Here is a 20,779-nt window from a genome sequence, read left to right on the forward strand (position 1 = left end):
CTTGTGGCACCTCTAAGGTGCCACAAGTACTCCTTTTGTATTCTACAAAACAAACTGCAAGGAAAAGCCATTACTGAGAGACGTGTGGATGCTAAATCATGCTATTAATTATTGCTTTGTTTGTGGTACAATGCCTACATACTTGCAGGGAGGGGGTTGCATCAGGGGGAAATTTAAACTAATTATGTTTGTCCCCTTGAAAGTTATCTGTGTTTATCAAATCAGTAAATAGCTTGTTAGTTATGGTAATACCTATATCAGGGCCTCTAGTACTGATATAGATTGATCCGAAGGATAGAAATTTATGTACAAGGATGGAAAATAACATTTAACAATCCAGAAATTAGGGGGAAATAATCCTTTTCCTAGTGAAGATCAACACTGTGAGAAGCCTGAAAAGATGGGATAGCTTTGTGTTAATGTTTACTGTACCATATCTCTGACTAACATTCTTTTGCCTTTGCATAGACTCTTACAAATTCATTACTCAAGACATCAGACCTCAATTTGTTTGGTTTTGATTAGCATGTGATTGTTAAAATACCAATAAACCCTAAAGAGTAGCGTCCTAGCTCTTCATGTTTTTTTCGATTAAGCTTAAAAACAAAATAAAACTTGGGTCCAATTTAATTCTAGAAGTGGTGTTGCAAAATCAGTGTTATGCTTGATCTAATAGTCTCTTACTTTTAACAGAAAATTGATAGTAAGAAGTCCAAATGTTTGAACCTTACTGTTACAATTACAGCAGGTTCCAACAATTTAAACTTTGCTGAAATGCCCACTTTCTGGTTTTGAGGGGGGCGGGGGTGTCCTTGTGGTATAAATCTCTGACCTGTAATTGCCTAATGGCTCTCTGTCTGCCCTTCAGATAACGGGAGCCACATTTTCTTCTATCAGTTGTGATCTTTCAAAGATTATCATTGTGTTTAATTTCCTTTTTATCTTTGGAAATACATTTGGTACATAAAATGGTAAAGCAGTAGGATGGACTGACAAGCTTGAACCATCAATAAAAATGAACTTTACCACTTTATTTTTAGTTTAGCCAGCTGGTCTCCAGTGATTTGAAGTTATTGGGAAGAAGTTCTTATACACTCTGCACAGATGGCCAGTTGCTCATTCGGCAGGTCCTCCACCCAGAAGCATCCAAAAAGGTATGAGATCAGAGCTTGGTGTGGAAGAAAGGCAGTACTCTATTTCAAATCAACAAAGAAAATATCCTGTATATTACTCATACACCTGAGACACATAATCCTACTCTGGGAAGTAAGCTGTCTCAGTAATATTTATTGGTGGCCCCTGTAGCTAACAAAATAGAGGCGTTGACTGACTCTGGGAAGAGTCTGCTTCTTGGCTGGGAGGAAGGTGGCTACAATAATGGGGCACCAAAGGTGTGGAGTGTAAAGCAGAAAAAATATGGAAAGGCAGTAGATTAAAAGGACTCTTCATCCCTTCTACCTATTTCTGTCTCCCTCCTCCAAAAATACTGGAGACAGAACAACTGCTTCTACCAGATCGAGGTATGGGTCTCACTCCGTTGTGAGGTTCCTTCCCTCCCCGCTCCCCAACGTATTTTTGCATCATCTTCAAACATTATTAAAACCTCTTTACAACCCTCAGATCCAATAGGGTTCTCATGACTTCTCTTAATGATTCGATCCTAACAAAGGTGAGTGCTATTTTGCTTGGATTAAAATCAAACTTCATAAAGCACTAGGGGAGAGAGAGAGACTGCTGAAATAGACCTGGATTACCACCTGTCCACTTAGCTTGTTTGTTTGTAGGAAGGAAGGAATAATGTTTAATGCAGCACTTATTTCCAGAATCTGTTATAATCCTATATTGGACGAAGTGATTGGAAAGTATTTTCTATACTATTACAATTTTCCTTTTTCTTTTTTAAAATATATATTTTTTTAATGTTTCAACCTGTGGTGCTTACCTTTAGGAGTCCTCTTGCTTTTGGCAAGAGCACAGAAGAAAAAGATACAATATTCTAAATGGGAACCTTAATATAACACCACCACTCAGTTTTTAAAACTAGTAACTGTTTTGCATGGACTTACATCTGTCCTGACTTACACCTGAAGCTGTCCTGATTTGCTACTGTAGGAGTGTATATCCTTGCAGTCAGTGACACCAACTATTAGAAGTTGGTGATAAGAGAACTAAATTGGTTGGTCTTGGTCAAATGAGTGACATGCAGCTCTGTAATCAGAAAGGGAAAGAGTAGATATGGTATAAAATAAAAATGTGTGATATATATATAACTAACTGTGGCCAGGTAAGATCCTTGTTCAACCCCAAAAACCCCTAATTGTCCTTTACTGGGATGTGGCATTCATAATGTTAATTCATTTTCTCCCTTCCTTCTTTGTAGAACTTCCTGCTATCAGACTGCTTTTATTCATTTTATGATCTACGCAAAGAGTTTCACACATGCTACCCCAATTCAGCCCCCGTGAAGGATCAAACTATCAAATCCATGGCAGAGTGTATCCTTTTGATGTCACTTCTAAACCATAATTCTCTGTGCAATTGTTTATAGTTTTCATCCCAGTAAATTAATTGAGAAGCTGGTTTTAAAAATTAATCTCTGCATAGAGCTGAAGGAGTTTTTAACATAACGCTGAAGATAGTGTTGCATTCTTCAGCTGTTAACATCTTTTTTTCACATTTAGTCTTCTGTCTAGTAATGAAATTTAGCATGGGTTCAGTATGTGCTTAGGGTTTTTTAATTCTTTGAGATATTGACACAAACTTTGCCTTATAAGAAAATGCTTGTCTAGCACTTGAGTAAAATGATGTTCTCTAGAATTGCGCACCTGAAGCTACATCCAACTGCATAAGTGCTTGCAGTTAGTTATAGTTCTGAGCGTCTGACCCAGAGGGAGGCTAATGTAAAAAAACGTTGCTTCCAGGGAGGAATTTTGTGGTTCCAGATGAATACAGCAAAAGATCAGGTGTGTTTACCAGGGATAGTAGGAACGACTCCCGCTTTTGTAAACTCTTAGGTTGCGATGATGTCAGCTATCAGTAGTTTTCAGAATGTTGACCAGTAAAGTGAATATTAACCAGTTTAAGAGCAGAGTGACACACATGCAGCGGTCACATGTCGCTGTTAAAGTTGATCCAATTGGATTGTCAGTTTTGTGTTGACAATAGCAAAGCCTTATAACTTGTTGACAAATGATTGTGAAATCCTTTTTATTTTCTTTGACTCGCTGTATAGATATAGGCTTAGAGACAGATGAAACAGAGGAGGACTTTGGTGTATGGCAAGTGAAAACCATGGTGGCTATTATTTTCAGCATGCTTTCTGAAACCTGCAGTAAGTGGGATATTTGTATGGGATGCTCTTGCGTAGAGGCAAAATATCTTAATAAATTGTCAAGGGCATTTTCATTGCTGCTGAAATAGCTGTTCGGGATTATATTTTAACTTAATCTCTTATTAGTTACAGATTGCAGATTTACTGACTCTGAAACTGTGAAATACAAGTATGAAACAGGTCCCTGGTAAGTGCCTTTGTTGCAGCAGTTTTTAGCTGGTGTGGGTTTTAGCTACACTAGGAACACTTTGCAAACATTTTCCATCATTGCTCACTGGGAAGCCCCAGTGTAGACAGGGTGCCACTGGTATCTTAAGCACTGTCATCTAGCCCTACTCTGAGTATGTGCAATTGTTATAGTACATAAAATGCTGGTGGTCCATATACGCTAGTGATGGATTAGACTAACATCAGTGGAGCTGAAACCATTTAGTCAGTAGAAGATAAGTATTTAGAAACTTTCTCTAACATGGACAGGGATAGTATCTTGGTACACACTAAACCAGTATAACCTCTCATGCTGTATACCATTTTCTTTCTTTCTTTCAGTACAGAGGGATGGTAAAAGGGAGCAATTGTACTGTACACTGTATTGCAAACTGTCTTACAAACTGCAGTTGAAGCTAATGTAAGGAACAGAAGATAATTTGAGGGATTCTGGGAGCTTGGTAGAAGGGAGCCTTTGCACTCTTATGGCAAAAAGAGTGAGAGAGCTATGTGATATGTAAATGCTGATTACTTGCTGTCTAGTCAGAGCCTATTTAGAAGTCTCCTATAGATCCTCTGACCTCTGTGGATTGCTACTTTCACTCAAACTTTTAAACAAAAGTTGTTGATTAGTGCTGACATAAATTGCACCGTGGCTCTTTCTCACTTTTGTTGCTGGTATCCCTAGCAATGTGCATTTAGGTTCATATAACGCCCTATTGTGTGGTGTACTGTGTATATTAATGAGTAGGCATTCAGCATCTGGTGTGGAAAATTCACAGGGGACCAAGGAATTATTTCTCTCTCTCTCTCTGCTGGAATTTTCCAATCACTATCAAGTTATAGAAAGGAAGAGACGGGAAGGTATGGGGTAAGGAAAACCTACCCCCTTCCAATCAAAAGTGGCAATTAAGATGAGCTTGCCCTTTGTAACTGTACCATGAAATGTCTCAAGTTATATTGGATACCATTCTCTTTGCCAGGAGATTTTCACTCTATAGCTCGACAAACTGTTCCTAAATTAATGTAATTCCTTCATTTTCCTCTAAGAGGAGTTAAGCTTTTATCTAAATTGTGGCTTGGGGGGAGAAAAGAGGGAGATCTAAAATGTGTTTTGCTTTTGAAAGAAATTGCAGTAACCAGGAGTTCTGCTGTCTAAAACCTGTTTGATCAAACTTCTTGTTAGTGATGGTGTGCAAACCATCTTCCAATGGATTGTTGACACTAAATCATCTCTAATAATCCCATGAATCTAATTCAATTCCCTGTGGACTTGTTACTGTGCATTCTAGCCATTGAAAACAAAAACAAAACACCTTTTTGGGTGATGGGATGGCCTCACAGCATATCTCAGGGTAGTATATAGGTATTATTCATAGTAGTTTGCTTCTCATTTCAGTCAAGAAAGGGAATGATTAGAAAAATCCCAACCGCAAATATCCCAGTGGTATTAAGACATTCTTTGTGGTCCATGTGCTGAATTGGTACTTACAATGAAATTTGGTAGTAATAGTGTAGTAGAAAACTTGGATTAATTACCCTGAATTTTCCTGTTTTCTCTTTTTCTGCAGTAGTAAATCTGAAGCAGTAGACAGCGAAACAGTAATACGTGCTAGAGGTTTGCCTTGGCAGTCTTCAGATCAAGATATTGCCCGTTTTTTCAAAGGACTCAATATTGCCAAGTAAGAGTGCTAGATCTGGTCTAATTCTGTGTTACTTTGTTTTTATCATCAGTCTTTATTTTGTAAAGTAAGTCCTAGCGTTGTGTGGTCTTCCTCATCTGGGCAGTTCACAAAATTCAGGAAAGGTTTCAACAAAAGATTTTGCCCTACCTTTACTAATTTATTCTTTCTAGTGAACACTAATGAGTACAGCTTGGAGCTATTACCAGCCATCATGTTAGGCAAGACACAATCCCTCTGTATCTGGTTTTGTCATTGATGAAATAGATTATTTCTCACACAGGACTTGTGGTAGAGTGAGGAACTGATCTAGGTTTCCTGACTCCCATTCTTAGGGTTTAGCCTTTAACAAAAATACCCATCTTCACCCTCCTCACAAGACTATGAAGCAAACAAAGCATTTCTTGAACAAGTAAATGAAGAAGAGAGACTTCTTTCATTAGAATATGCACCACAAATTCACTTGTTGCTATCACTGCGGGTACAAGCTCCGAGTGCAGTAGTCAGGATTCAGTCAAAGATTAATATGAGCTAATTAGGAAAGAATTAATTTGGGACTAATGTTTCAGGATTCTAGTCTAGCTCTTAAGAAGAACAGGCTCGGAAGCCCACAAGTATTATTTGGAAGAAATGTTTGTATAATTCTAACTCGCAGATATGCTAATTTAGCATAGCTTCCAACTGATACAATCTAATTTACATATTTAGAGGTGAATATATATACTTCATTATGCAGGGGTACCAGCATATTTCCATTTGAAAAAGTGAGGGAAATTCTCAGACACAACACAGTAAGCTGGAGGAGGGAGTTAGTTGTAAATATATATCAGTTAGAAGGTGGAAAATTTTTGAGCAGTTTTATTAATGATAATAAAGACTAGAAAGCCAGAAGTGGTAAAATAAAGCAAAATTTAAGAAGGGGAAAAATTTGAAAAGTCTAGAAATGCAGAGCCAAGGAACCCAGAACAACCTTTCCTCTAGCTCTGCAGCACCTCCGTACTTTCGTTTTCCAGTTGGTATACTCTTACCTAGTTTGTAAGATGTGATTTTTCCATTAATAAGTTAACAAAGCTCTGAATAAGTTTTCCTAAAGATTTTGAAATCTTTTTACATTTGGGAAACCTATTCTATTTCTACAGCTTGAATACGAAAGGTAGTAAACCTACAGTATTAGTTTGATACGTAGGTTTAATAGAGATTGAATGTGCAATTTAATGCACTGTGGCAGTCATTAGAATGCCCTACAGTACTGTACGTGAGATTTCTGTGTTAGGAGGCTTATACATAGATAACACAACTGTGTATTTAACGATATTTCTCTATTGAGAAGTACATGCCTTTGGGGAACAGTACAGAGTAATTGCCCCGATAAGTGTGTTTTTTTTGTTTGTTTTTAATACATGAAGGGGGCCAAGTCAAGTTGATTTATAAGGTTCTAGTTAGTTGTTCCTGGGCTATAGCTACAGGGATCAGAATTGAAGTTGTTTGGGTGTACCGTAACTCTATATTTATATACTATTCTCTAAACTTTGCAGGTTTATTTGTTTAACTTGACATTTTTTGGCTTTTTAACTTCCATATTCTTTCAAGGATTTTTCCTAAGTTACCACTATGAATTTACAATTCTAAGTCCACCTTTTCAGTTCTTTGTGAATTTACTTCACTTTTTAACTGTACATCAAGCATGTGAAGTTTAAAATGCTTTCTGCCCGTGGGAAGCACTGTAAAGTATTGATGGCATGGTGTGGTAACACACTTGCCTCACTGATCTACCAAAGAAGTGTATTGTATAGCAGAGATGTATGTATGAATGATTTTTGGATCAATAAATGTTGTTGGTGGAAAAACTTTGAAAGTACAGGCTCTTTCTTAAAGCCTGGCCTCTGTATTTTCCTGCTGAATAAAAGAGTGGGGAATTATGTCAATGATGTATTATAAGGCATTGATGATTCAAGCTTACCTTTTACTTTGGTCCTTGATTTTTCAGAGGCGGTGTTGCCCTTTGCTTGAATGCTCAAGGAAGGCGAAATGGGGAAGCCCTCGTGCGATTTGTAAACCCTGAACAGAGAGATTTGGCATTGGAAAGACATAAGCATCACATGGGTAGCAGATACATTGAGGTAAAGAACTACAACATGACAACATATCAGCACTACTATGCTGGGAATGCAGCCAGTTTTAAACTAGTGCAGATGGTTATTCCCCAGTGCAATACTGTGCTCTACAGACATATTACATAACTAGGGGGGAATTGTCTTTCATTAACTCTGGGTGGGATATTCAAAGGAGACGAAGGGAGTTAGGCACACAACTCCCATTGACCGTTGCTGGGAACTGAACCTCTGCGCTCACTAGTTGTTTCTGGAAATCCTATCCTTCATTTGAGGTTTAAAAGTTACTTTTGTTGATTGTTTAAACCTGGACACCTGTAAAAAAATGAGACATTCTGAAGGTCTACAGAGCTCTGGAAAATGTTACTTTTCAATTTAGTACTGGCCATTGAACGTTTTTCTGTTTGTCTATATATAACCATTTTCTTGGTTTTAGGTTTACAAAGCAACTGGAGAAGAATTTTTAAAGATTGCTGGAGGTGGGTAATTTTAAGACCAAACCTATTTACTAAAGTATAATGTTTACGTGGTCTGCTTCCACTCTTTAGGTGGGTGCGAACATCAAGGACTAACAAGGGGCTTTTTCCGTTTGCACTTCAGAAGTTCATAGGGTCAAATACCGGGTGCTTCCCAGCACAAGTAGACAGACACGCGCGAGCTCTGCCCGAGCTGTAGCAGCCCGGCCACAGAAGCTCAGGTGGCTGCTCAGGCCAAACACACAAGTACAGACCCACCCAAGCTCCGGGGTTTGTAGTTGGGTGGCTAGCCTGTGCTGCCGCAGTGACACTGCTATTTTTAGTGTGCTAGCTTTAGCAGAGCTTGTGTGTGTGTGTGTCTGTCTGTCTCTAGCTGTGCTGGGAAGCACCCTCCCAGTTGCTGTGTGGACATACCCCTATAATGAGTCCCTCCCTGTGGGGTTACAGACAGAACAGCCATGACTAATATGGTCCGAGCTGCTCACTCCCTGCGCCGTATACACACCCTGAGAGGGAGAAGAGAAGCCTCGGTTGTTTCTGCTGTGGGAGATTTCTTGTGTCTTGTATAAGCTCTTGGTTCTCGGTAATGCTAATAGAATTATTTGAAATACTTTCATACACATTTTGTTTTAAAATGTGGCACTTTTAAAAAATAGCATACCCAGGAGCATGAAGGCGGGAGGAAGGGAGAGAAGTCTCCAGGCTTGTCAGTTGTTTGTTGCTTTAATGCCAGCTACTAATCCTCCTGTCTCATTCTTTAATGGTTTCATGTTGCTCCCCAGCTCTAAGCAACCAGTCAATGTACTCAGGGGTAGCTTCACATCAAGAAGTGGTTACTGAGCAAGTCTCTGGTACCGTGGGCTGTACAGAACTGGTAGTTTATCAGGAGATGTCCTTGCAGTTTCCATCCACCTTGGTTTGCTAGGTTCCTCACGGTTTCCAAACTAAATGGACACACTTTTATTTCCTGTCCTGCCAGGCACGTCCAATGAAGTAGCCCAGTTCTTGTCCAAGGAGAATCAAGTCATCATCCGGATGAGGGGCCTTCCTTTCACAGCCACTCTGGAGGATGTCTTGGGGTTCTTGGGGACTGAGTGTCCAGTCACAGGAGGGAAAGAGGGACTTCTCTTTGTCAAGTACCCAGATGGCAGACCCACGGGAGATGCATTTGTGTTGTTTTCCTGTGAAGAATATGCACAGAATGCACTTAAAAAGCACAAGGAGATCCTTGGAAAACGTTACATTGAACTCTTCAGGAGCACAGCAGCAGAAGTCCAGCAGGTTGTAACTACTGGCTATGAAACTCAGAAAACTTACCTTTTCCAGTCATCTTCTAATGTTACCCTGTACTTGTAAATACTGACCTTCATGTTAGGTCTTGCAAAAACAGTATAGTGGGAGCAGCTTTTCTATTACATAAATCAAATACCAAGCAAGATATTTTGATTGATTGCATAGTTTTCCACACTTCTGTTGCATTGATATTTTTTTTCCCTTTTACACCGCCCTTATCATTAAATAGAAATCATCAGATATATTTCTTTTCCTCCACTTGCCTGGCAAGCTTGAGACTGACTTAATTTTTTAACTTGTATTTTTATATTCTACAGTGGAAACCTAAGGGGTTGGGCTGTTAAAAATCTGCAGCATTTTTCAAAAATTCAGGTGCCTAACCACAGAATTCTTCCAAACACTTTATATTCTGTTTACTTTTATAAATAGATTATAAGGGTTGATAAATTATTGATCTTTTACTACATGGTTAATCAATCATTAGAATCTAACAAGTTGTTTATAATCATCTATAACTCCCGCTACTTATAACCCATATATAATACATACTGCTCATATCTGTAACATGTTTGTAACATCCAATTGTAAATTACGGCCTGGAGCCGCATCCAGCCCTTCAGATATTTTAATCTGGCCCTTGAGCTCCTGCTGGGGAGCAGGGTCCAGGGCTTGCCCCATTCCGCGCGGCTCCCAGAAGCAGCAGCATGTCCCCCCTTCGGCTCCTATGCATAGGGGCAGCCAGGGGGCTCTGCACACTGCCCCTCCCCAAGCGCCAGCCCTGCAGCCCCATTGTCTGGGAACCTGCAGTCACCTGGCCACGTCTCCACGTAGGAGCCAGAGGGGAGACATGCCGTTGCTTCCGGGAGCTGCTTGAGGTAAGCACTGCCCAGAGCCTGCGCCCCTGACCTCCTCCAGCACCCCAACCCCATCCCTGATCCTGCTCCCACCCACCAGACACCTTGATCCCACCCTCCTGCACCCCAGAGCCCACACCGCCAGCTGGAGCCTTCACCCCCCCTCCCCAATTTCGTGAGCATTCATGGCCCGCCATACAATTTCCATACCCAGATGTGGTCCTCAGGCCAAAAAGTTTGCCCACCCCTGGTTTATAAAGAGCTGTAATAGAACTGTAACATGGTGTGTGATTAAAATTCAGGTACAGTCAAGTATCTTGTTAAAATTTTGGTCATTTTAGGGACACCTAGAGTTTTTGAAAAGTGCCTAATAGATTTTTTGAAGAATAGGTATTAAATTCTCAATTTCCCAAGAAATAACACCCACCCCATCCCCCAACAACCTGCCTTTCCTTTCCTCCCCTTCTCACTTACTTTCTCTCTCTGCCTCTATTCATAGATATCTAGTAATATTTGTAAAAATTAACCCTGGCCCACTTCAATTAACCATCACTTCAGAAAGTAACAACATATCTTGTTACCAGCAAGCTGAGCCTTTGAAATTACCACATTTAAGGAGATAGCACTTCTAGAGATGGCAGACTACCTGTTTTGGGATACTGTATTCATAGACTTTAAGGTCAAAAGAGACCATTATGATCATCTAGTCTGGCCTGCATAACACACAGCATAGAATTTCATCCAGTAATTTCTGCATTTTTTTTTTTTTCTGTTTGAGCTATATCATATGGTATACTCTTGTCCAAGTAAGCAGTGAGGCAAGTGGAAGAATATCTATGCTACATGTTAGTTGCTGGTGTTTATCAACACCATTGTGCCTATAGACATAAGACTAGTCTATTAAATCTGACACAGCTATAGTAAAACCCATTTTGTAAATGAAATGACATTGGCTTGTGGTGTTGGTTATTGTTTACTTTTGGATCTTGTGTCCTTGACGAGGATAATTTCTTTGAGCACCTAAAAACTCAAGTCCTACTATTCCAGTCCCCTTGGCTAAGGAGAACTGCATAGGACTGCATTCATGTTAGATGAATATGTTGCTGCTTCCTTTACCAGAGGGGGTCTCTGGTGTGAGGCACTCAGACATTATGCTGATCCAAGGAGCAATAGTACAGTTCTGGGAATTGGAGTCCAGTTGTTCACATGGCGACAGGGAGCCCTAACCATAGAACCAGCTCACTGGCTAGTGTTAAAATAGACAAAATTGCAGTAGTCAAAACAATAACCGTCTGATAGCTGAGAAATCTTCCCTTTAGTAATGTGTATATTTAGAGCATTAGATTGCTCCTACTGTTTCTAATGAAGCGCAAAAATCTAGGTTTAATCACTGCTGACAAAATTAAAGCCTGCCACTGAAGTTTGCCTCTTATTTGCTGTACCGGTGTAACTTGTTTGTCTATCCTAACTTATTTTATTACTCATACTCTGTAATTAGCTTTTGAACAATAAGTCCCAACAGCATCTTCTGGCAGTCCAAGGTGTTTCCAATTATCTCTTTCTCTCGCTCTCTATATTTGTCCTTTGGGAGAGATCAGAGAGCAAATAAAATGTTAACAATGGGGGACTGAGAAAGAAGGGTTGTCCACCATCTTTACTGTTCTTTATTCAAGAACTTGCTACGAGAGCATTGACTAAGTAGTAATAATATTTAGCTCTTACAAAGTGCTCTACTATGGAAAGCAGGAGAGTAGAACTCTTCTTTATTTAAAAAAACCCAACTTTTTAAAAGATACATAGCTGTATGTGAATTGGTAATTGTACCAAGTTGGGTTTATAAGCAGGCCTGATGTTTTCAAATGCTGCATTTTGGGATCTTGTAACATAAGAAACTATAATCTACTTTTGTCTTTTATTTAATGAGATTGGTAAAAACCTAAATGGATCCTTCTAAATTCAGTTTGTCAGTGGCTCTATTTAGATCTTCCCACTATTTGAAACTAAAGTGTCAAAACAGGGGAGAAGAAGGGGTGGGGGTGGGAAAGCTGGGACTATTTTATATATACAACATTTTTTTTGCCTGTTCTAAAACAGTTGGTTATGTTTGAATGTATGCTGAAGACCAGTTTGCATCCCACATGGGATTTTAAGTCTTATCCATCCACTTATGTTTTTTGCCATTAGGTGCTTAACAGATACTTGTCAACACCTCTCATCCCCACTCTTCCAACTCCCATTATTCCTGTCATCCCCCCGCCTTACACCATTGCTGCTGGCAGCATCCGTGACTGTGTCCGGCTCCGAGGCCTTCCTTACACAGCTGGCATTGATGACATCCTGGAATTCATGGGAGACGCGACAGCAGATATCAAACCACATGGAGTCCACATGGTCCTTAATCAACAGGTAACAGAACTTTGCAGGGAGGATGGCTAGACTTCTGATTAGAGACCAGGACTAGGAGTCAGATCTGATCTCTCTTCCTGACTCAGATCTTGTGTGACCTTGCAAAAGTAGCTTCTCCTCTTTAATAAAACAGGGATAGTGCTTACTATGATCTTAGCATTGTGAAGCTTTTAATAGCGACCACTGATTCCTGCTGCATGGAGTCAGACATAAGGGTAGCAGGGGAGAGGGTAAAATGAAATCAATGATTCTGAGCTCTACCCCTTCCAGGATTGGTAGGGGATGGAACTGTTATCAGTCGTCATCTACTCTGCACTGGTGGCTATCTTTAAATCTTCTCCCACAAGTAGGTCCAGTGCTGTGGGAAACATAGAGGGTAGGAATGAGTCTCTTTAAATAGTGTCCCTGCTTAGCTGCTGGGTTCACTGAACCACAGTGGGAACTGGCAGCCTGGTCTGGCTGCCTGAGCAGCAGCTGCACAAGATGGAACAGCAAGCGGCTTTGCCCTGTTCCAGGGAGTTATCCTAATATCCGTACTTTTGGGTGTGGTCCACAGGAAGCCCTTGCTTTTGTAGAGCAGCTAAATTGGGACTGGTTTGAAGATTAAATCTTAGCTTTTGTGAAACATTTTGGAAGAAGGAGAACATTCCTAGTTTGGTTTGAAAAGTCTCAATATTTTTGGAGGGGTTTGATGAAAAATTCAAAATGGCAAAGTATTCATTTCTAATTTAAAAATTCTGTTTGTTTTTTGGGTTCATTTTAGAGGTTTACGTTTTGTCTTCCCCTCCAGCTTCTTCCTTTTTTTTTTTTTTGTAGTAGCAGAAAACTGGAAGAATATTTTTTAAATGAGTGTCTTACTTCCTCCCCCTTTTTTTCTACTAAAGGGGAGGGAGTATGGGAGGGAGAGACACACACCCCTAAAAATCAAAATTGAACAAACTTTTATTTTGTTAACAAAAATTTGTTGAAAAATATATTTTTTTTAATCGAAACAAATTATCATTTGTTTGAAGAGCCATTTTTCATCAGGGTTTTTTTTCCCAGTCTCTGAGAACAGCCATGGTGTTTTATGCTCTGGGAAGTCGAGTGACTCTTAGCATGATCTGTTCCCGATTCCACAGGGACGACCATCAGGTGATGCTTTTATCCAAATGAAATCATCTGATAGAGCCTTTTTGGTGGCCCAGAAGTGTCACAAGAAAATGATGAAGGACCGCTACGTGGAAGTGTTCCAGTGTTCAGGAGAGGAGATGAACTTTGTTTTAATGGGTGGCACTTTAAATCGTAGTGGCTTATCCCCACCGCCATGTAAGTTACCATGTAAGTCTCCAATTCTTCTGCTCTCTGCTGCTAAAGGCTGATATGTGGTAGGTGCTCAAGCTCTGTGGCCTTTCACCTTTTTGACTTGGGTTTTGCCATGATCAATAATCATCCATCTGTATATAGCTGAGATTGGAAGTTGTTCCCTTGGGCAATAATGGGAGTGATTGAAGCATTTTTATTATGTTTTCGGTGGTGAATAGATGTCAGAGATGCCTTGCCAGTGAATATGTTGTGCACTTTTGCTTTTATGGGTGTACTGTTCTTCTGAGCTCTGCAGTAGACTTGCCTGTAGTGAAACCTGTTTGGAATTGGATTATTTTGTTTTCAAATTGAAAGAAATTCTTTACTATAGCTGCCAGTGAATGTCCTTGCTATTCTGCCTCTGAGCATTGAGAAGGTGCTACTCTTGGGGATAGCTTGTTTTTGTAGGAAACATCCATTGGGATACATTTCTAATGGAGTGGGGGTGGTGAAATTGGACGGATTTTACTGGCTGTCATCTGTGAACAGTATTACTATCCCTACTGTGTACTGAACACTTCCAGCAAATAACAATAATTTGTCTCTTTCTTAAATTATAATCATTGTAGCATTTATATATTCTTAACATTTGGGACTTTACTGTGGGCTGAGGATTTCCATTCAAACTTGTTTGATTACCCAATCACAATGCGGATAGTGGTGTATGTTTTCATTAAAATATAGATGGCCAAATTTTCCAAAAAAGCTGGGTGTGCAGTCGCATGCTGAATCTTCATATGAGAAACAGGTATCTGGGCATGCAAATGAATCTAATTATCCATTTGTATTTACAATATCCTGATATGCTCATCAGGTTGCAGTAGTTGCATGCAGACTGCTGGTTGAGAATTGAAGGTACACTTGTGTACCTAACTTCTTTGAAAATCTGTCCCACAGAGAGCAACTTCTGCTAGAAGGAACAGAAAGTATAAGTGTGTGCACATGTGCGTCCAATGCCCTGCATTATCTATTCATGTGGCTTCATACTTTCTTTGACTAACTGTGCAGCTTCCCAGTATCCATTTTAATATGGTTGAGGCTACTCCTCTTCATGCTCTCGGTAGATATTGTTTATCCAAGTATCCCAGAAATCCTGTCGTTCCTGTTGACATGATAGGTGTCTCCATTGAGAGAGGGTTTAGGCAGACGGGTGAGCTTTAGTTCATTGTGGTCAGATGCTCTTAGCATGGATAGTAATCACGTTGGAATAAATAATTCTTCTCTCATCTTGTTCCCACCCCAGGCCAATTCCTGTTTTGATTGGTCTGTTTTTCTGGTTTGTTTGTTTAGGTCTTTCTCCACCAGCGTACGCTGCTTTCCAAACAGCCGCAGCAGTGATCCCAGCAGAAGCGGCACTTTACCAGCCACAAGCCCTATTATCAACAACCAGGACTCCCCAGGCTTCCGCGGCTGCCCCTCCAACTGTTACCTACTACCCGGCTCAAGCTGCCCAGCTTTATATGAACTACACAGCTTACTACCCCAGGTACCGTGGGGCTTGGTTGCCTTCTGCTACTGGACCTCGGAATCCATTTCTTTATACAAAGGAAACTGTTGTCACCCATGCAGACCTTTAGTTTGTGTTTCTGATCTTGACAGTCCTGAGAGTTGCTGATGTTTATCAACAGGGGCAATGATGGCCTAGGGGGCTTCATCTAGGCCTCTTAATGGGGCTTAGCCTTTGCTGGAGGGGATCAAGCCTCCTTCAGGCAAGCAAGGATGTTTTAGACACTAGGTATGTCTACAGTGCTATGTGAGGTGTGATTGCAACTCAGTAGTCATACTTGTGCTAGCTTTAATCTAGCTAGCTTGGCTAAAAATGGCATTGAACACATGCTGGCAGAGCCTTCAGCATGCGCTGTACAAGCCCAGAATCCTGGGTACGTACTCGTCTTCGTAGCCCCTTCCGGTGTCCATGACACCTCACCTCATGGCTATTTTTAGCCGTGCCTGCTGGGGTATGCCTACACAAGCTGCAATCCCATCTCCAGTTGCATTTGTAGACATACCTATTGCCGGTTTTTTAAATAGTCAGCTTATTGTACTGGGAAGAGCCATTATCTGCTAGTCTGGTGGTTTAGAACTACTGATTTGTATTTACTCTGATGTAGCACTTTGTAGGTTTGCAGTAGGGTTGGAAATGAAGAGCATTCAGGAGCTCTTCCCCCAAGCTAATATTGAAACTTCAGTGAAATTGACCCATCTCAAACCTTTCTCCTACCCCAAGCCCTAAAGCCACCCATTGGTCACTGATAACCATTCTGCTTCGCTCTTTCCTTTTCAGTCCTCCGGTATCGCCTACCACGGTGGGGTATATTGCAGCTCCTCCTGCAGCGGTAGCAGCTGCTGCCTCAGCCACACACACTCCAATGCTGCCCCAGCCTGGAGCTTTAGTTCGTATGCAGGGCTTGCCTTATAACACAGGAATGAAGGAAATTCTCAGTTTCTTCCAGGGATACCAGGTTAGTATCCAGTCCCTCTCCTCCACATCTACCTTTCTGTGACTTGGACTTCTGATAGCTATTGTTCTGTGTTAATCTTACTAAATCTTTGCTTTGAGGAAAAAGAGGAAGGGACCTGCTGGCTATGCATTCGTTGTCGTATGGACCATGTCTGCACTGCACACTACTGGTGGTGGGGGTGGGGGGGTGGTGGCGGTGGGGGGAGTAGGGTGCAGGTAGCTACACACCGCAGTGAAAAGCCTGCTGAGTCCACACTGCGGTGTGTAGTTAGTTACATGTGCCAATAAAAGGCTCTGGCAGAGGGGAGGCAACCGGGAGCTATTGGAAACTTTCCCCGCTGCCAGAGCCTTTACCCACCACCGTAGCCTTTCCCTGCAGTGCAGAAAGGCTCTGGCAGCAGGGAAATAGCACCACACTACACTACTAAAAATAGCAATATAGATTGGGGGAGGCACTGCTTGGGTACATAGAGAGCCATGTAGTGTACTTATGCGAAGGGTTTAGGTGTGTCTTTACTTGCCTAAGCAGTGCCTCACCATCTACACCACTGTTTATACCCAGGCTGGGGGGTCATGCAGGGTATGTACTTACACACTGCTGTAAGGAGTGTGCAGTGCAGATATACCCATGGTCAGCCAATGGTGGTGTGTTGTGTCATGAGTAAGTCACGTTTTACAATAAGCACATCTCAAAATATATTTATGGAAATTTCATTTTTGTTAATTATAGTAATTCTGATTTTTCTCTTCAAACGTTAGACGCGTGACCTAGCGGTCAGAGCACAGGCGTGAATGATAATTTCAGCATTGAAAGGCTCGTTCTGTGACTTGCGTGGGGAGGAATTGAGATGCATCTGTAAAATGAGGGTGGTACCAATCTATCTACCTACTTCAGAGGCATTTTACAAGGCCTAACTAATTCCAGTCAACAGCAAAATATATCCTCCAAACCATGTTTTACCTTGAACAAATGCTCTAGACACCATCAGCAGTTAGCTAAATAATTATCACATGAACTGAATTCCAGTTAATAGGCAAGTGAGCATCAATTTACCATATATTTTTTTTTAAAGATAAAGAAACTGATCTGCATCCATAGGATATCCATTTATTTGAATGTGTAGATTAGTACTCCCCTGCATATTCCTGCACAGATATCAGATGAGCTTTGTTGATACACCTGCTATTTAAATCTATCTTCTGTAACTGAACACTTGCAAAGGCAAAAATAACATTGTTCAGGAGATAATTTAATGTCTGTGAATAGCAATAAATGGTACAGATTCCATCCATTTGATAGTAGGGATTAAATTGTACTGAAACATTGGAAAAATGTAAAACTTGATGTAAGTTACATTAGGCCTCAAGCTACCATCTGTGTGGCTTATAAATAGTAAGTAAATGAGACTGTCCAGCCATACCAGCCCTGTTGCTGACTTTTACGCTCCTTTAGAGACTGCAATGCAGATGGGGTTTTTTGGTTTTGTGGTTTTGTTTTTTTTTCTCTTTGTGGGTAGTGGCAAACTTCAGGCAAGGAAAACACTCAGAATAAGGAGACCATCATTGTACGTTAATTTCTCCAAGATTCTTATAGGTCTATAGTAGACTTTGTTTTGTAATGCATGATATCAGCCATGTGATCTTGTCTGGGCCAGAGAAAACACTTAGCTATATATCTTAGGAGTTATTTCTCTGATAATTAGGGTGGGAAGAAAACCAAGTCGTCTTTGGTGTTATTGAAATCATATTGCTCTGGTCTTGCTAATTCAGAAAGAATTTTGCAGATTTTGCACAGTTTGGGGAATTAATGGCTTCAAAACCACAAAACTCTTGAGTAAATTTTGTGTAAATTCTGCTAAGAAATTCATCTTACTGTTTTTCTAATCAGCTGTGTTTTTCGCTTTGTCTGAGAAATTTTCTTCTAAGGAGAAGTTCAAACCGAAGTGATGTGTACCTGTTTTTTCAGATATGACCCTGACTCTTCAGCTACTACTTATTCATTTCTATTGATTTTAATTAACTTTTTAAAACTAAATTTATTTTTATTTTTCATTTTTTCCCTGCTATCTTTTAACATGAGATTTTATTTTGAGAATGTAGAATTATGTCCTGCATCAAAACCTCAGGTGGAAAAGTAACAAGAAAATATGTGAAATTAGACCTGCCCCCATCCGTGGATGGGACTGCACAGGGAATTATTCGTGGGTCAGTGAACTTTCCACTTCCGATAGCTGGGTGTTATTAACTACATCTTATATTTATCATATACAGGTTTCAGTTCTGTTGCTTAATTTGCCCCTTTCCATCACCTTAAATGGAAGGTAGTTTAAAGTGTGTGTGTGTGTGTGTGTGTGTGGCATATTTAAAAATTTTAAATGTATAGGAATGTGTTTATGAATCAGAACTAGATGTATACTCCTACTTTAACCTGTTCCCTGGTCACAAGAAATAAATCCCTACCCTACTCCACCCAAAAATACTTTTAAAAGTGAAGCTTAGTCATGACATTTAAGGAGCTGGTTGCAAGTGTGTCTTTCATCATTTGCCCAGTTGAATTATCTTTCTTAGAGTTTATGAGGTGAGGAACACAGCAAGATATTTAAAAGTTTATGCATTTTACTGTCATTGGCTACTGCTGATCAAAGAGTGACTGACTGATTTAATTAAGTCTTTAGAAGATGCTGCCTTGAGTAGATCAGGGTTTAGAGTCTTGTAAAGGAGCTGAGAAAGCACTACATGATACATGTGCTAGTCCAGATTTTTTTAAATTTACACACACCCGTGCACGCACACACTCCTGCAGTAATCTGGAAAAATACTTTTGTAAGTAAAAGGTCTGATGACTTATTGTGTTGGGACAGTGTTTTGTCTCTGGTAAGAAAATCTAACATTATCTCCTCCCTCCCTCCCCCACTCCCCCATTTCTTCTCTTTCTACTGCTACCCAGAGGATGTATTGAACGATGCTTCTGGTCCTTTATAAAGTGAGCCCTTGTTAACCACCATTGGCATGGGTATGATCTTAATCCCTTTGTGAAAATAACTGAAGTTGATTTTCAGTGGACACGGAAATTGGATCTGAGATGCTGAGAACAAAGGGTGATTTTTATCTTTTGTGTATTCCTGTCTGAAAGGGATGAATTAAGTTTTATTTATTTTCTGCTGTTTCCTTGTCTGAATCTCTTTGGTCTTCAAGGGCTTCATGTACTGCATGTATGCACACGTTGCTACTTAACTAAAAGCAGCTTTCACACCAGACCTGCCTCGTAACAGAGATACTCTTGGCTTACCATGTGCTTGAACAAGCTGGTCTCAACATCAGTACATGCTTCCAACAGTAGATAGTGTTAAAATTATAATTCAATATTTTCATCAGTTTGGCTATTAGTATTGGCTTAATCCTTATAGCACCATCAGATGCTCCTATGATTTTTTTAATTAAGTTAAGAATTCCTCCATCATAGTTAAACATTCATGATGCTTTCAGTTAACCTCACAAAAAAAAAAATCTCTACAGAGCAGTTAATATAATTGTCTTTGGAGATGCTTGAAAAAACCCTCTCTATTGTATTGCAATACGCTCTCTATTGTATTGCAATGTGCAATACGCTTGTGAATTTAAATGTTTAATGCTAGCATGTTACCATCCAATAATTCATGATGTAGCTTCTAATTATTATTGTATTGCAGTGAATCCTGGGAGATACCATCATAGCCCAGGAGGCCACTGTGCTAAGCATTGTACAGATAACAAAAAGATGGTCTCTACCACAGATAGCTACAGTCTAAGACTGTCTACTCTAGCACTTTTGTTGGCAAAACTTTTGCTGGTGAGAGGCATGAAAAAAAATACCCCTCTGACCGACATAAGTTTCACTGACACAAGAGCCAGTGTGGACAATGCTATGTTGCAGTGCTACCAGCTGCACCGCTGTAAGGTCTGTAGTGTAGACATAGCCTAAGTATAAGACAAGAAACAACAGGAGGACCTAGATAGACAGCTGGGGAAACACAAGGAAATAATGAGACCATACAGCTCAGCATGATTGGCAGTGGTCTCCACACATCAGCTCCCTAATCATTTGTTAAAATTTTTGGAGGGATTTGAAGGAGGACTATGAGTCAGTCTGGATATTTACTGCGAGCTCCTATCCTAACTTGAAAATCTTCTATTTCAAGGAGAACTGGATTTCTGGAATTTATTTTTAATAATAAAAATCCGCTTTTCAGCTCCTGAAACTGTCTCTCTGACAGGGAGAAGGAATAGGGGAAACCCAGGTGGTTGATTATATTCAGCACTAGCAAACTGTACAGTTAGGTCACTGCAGCACAACGCTCTAAACACTATTAAAGCTGAGAGGAATTAAGTAAATGGTAAGTGAATGATTTGGAGAACAGCCATTAGCACTTGCAGACACACAGTGATGTTTTTATGCAAGGATAAATACATACCAAGTAAGCAAAGGTACTTTTTGCCGCTATTTCTTTAGTTATTTATGTAACATGTACTTGCTAAATCTGCTGTGTGTTGTACACTTTATCCTTACATTTGCTTAGTGGTTAATTTAGTCTTCTCATGCTCACTAACTGAACCAATGAGATTAAGGGGAGTGTT

The 20,779-nt window shown here is 40.2% G+C and overlaps 1 protein-coding gene across 9 annotated transcripts in view; it reads left to right on the plus strand.

The window, feature by feature from the left end:
* The window catches only part of ESRP2 (epithelial splicing regulatory protein 2), a 62,161-nt gene that overhangs the window by 29,226 nt on the left and 12,156 nt on the right, over positions 1-20,779 (plus strand). For 4 of the 9 annotated variants that reach the window (XM_043526546.1, XM_027829580.3, XM_043526545.1 and 1 more), the window contains exons 4-15: positions 1,041-1,154; positions 2,381-2,495; positions 3,233-3,331; positions 3,458-3,518; positions 5,110-5,220; positions 7,208-7,340; positions 7,768-7,810; positions 8,787-9,088; positions 12,139-12,360; positions 13,482-13,680; positions 14,995-15,190; positions 15,989-16,166. In XM_043526546.1, the coding sequence (XP_043382481.1) occupies positions 1,041-1,154; positions 2,381-2,495; positions 3,233-3,331; positions 3,458-3,518; positions 5,110-5,220; positions 7,208-7,340; positions 7,768-7,810; positions 8,787-9,088; positions 12,139-12,360; positions 13,482-13,680; positions 14,995-15,190; positions 15,989-16,166 (1,773 nt within the window). Of the gene's footprint in view, positions 1-1,040; positions 1,155-1,596; positions 1,670-2,380; positions 2,496-3,232; positions 3,332-3,457; positions 3,519-5,109; positions 5,221-7,207; positions 7,341-7,767; positions 7,811-8,786; positions 9,089-12,138; positions 12,361-13,481; positions 13,681-14,994; positions 15,191-15,988; positions 16,167-19,112; positions 19,264-20,779 lie in introns of those variants that run through there. The other 5 variants (XR_006285302.1, XM_043526548.1, XM_043526549.1 and 2 more) reach the window with 5 other exon arrangements.

Source organism: Chelonia mydas, chromosome 12, assembly GCF_015237465.2.
Source record: "Chelonia mydas isolate rCheMyd1 chromosome 12, rCheMyd1.pri.v2, whole genome shotgun sequence".
Lineage (NCBI taxonomy): Eukaryota > Metazoa > Chordata > Testudines > Cheloniidae > Chelonia > Chelonia mydas.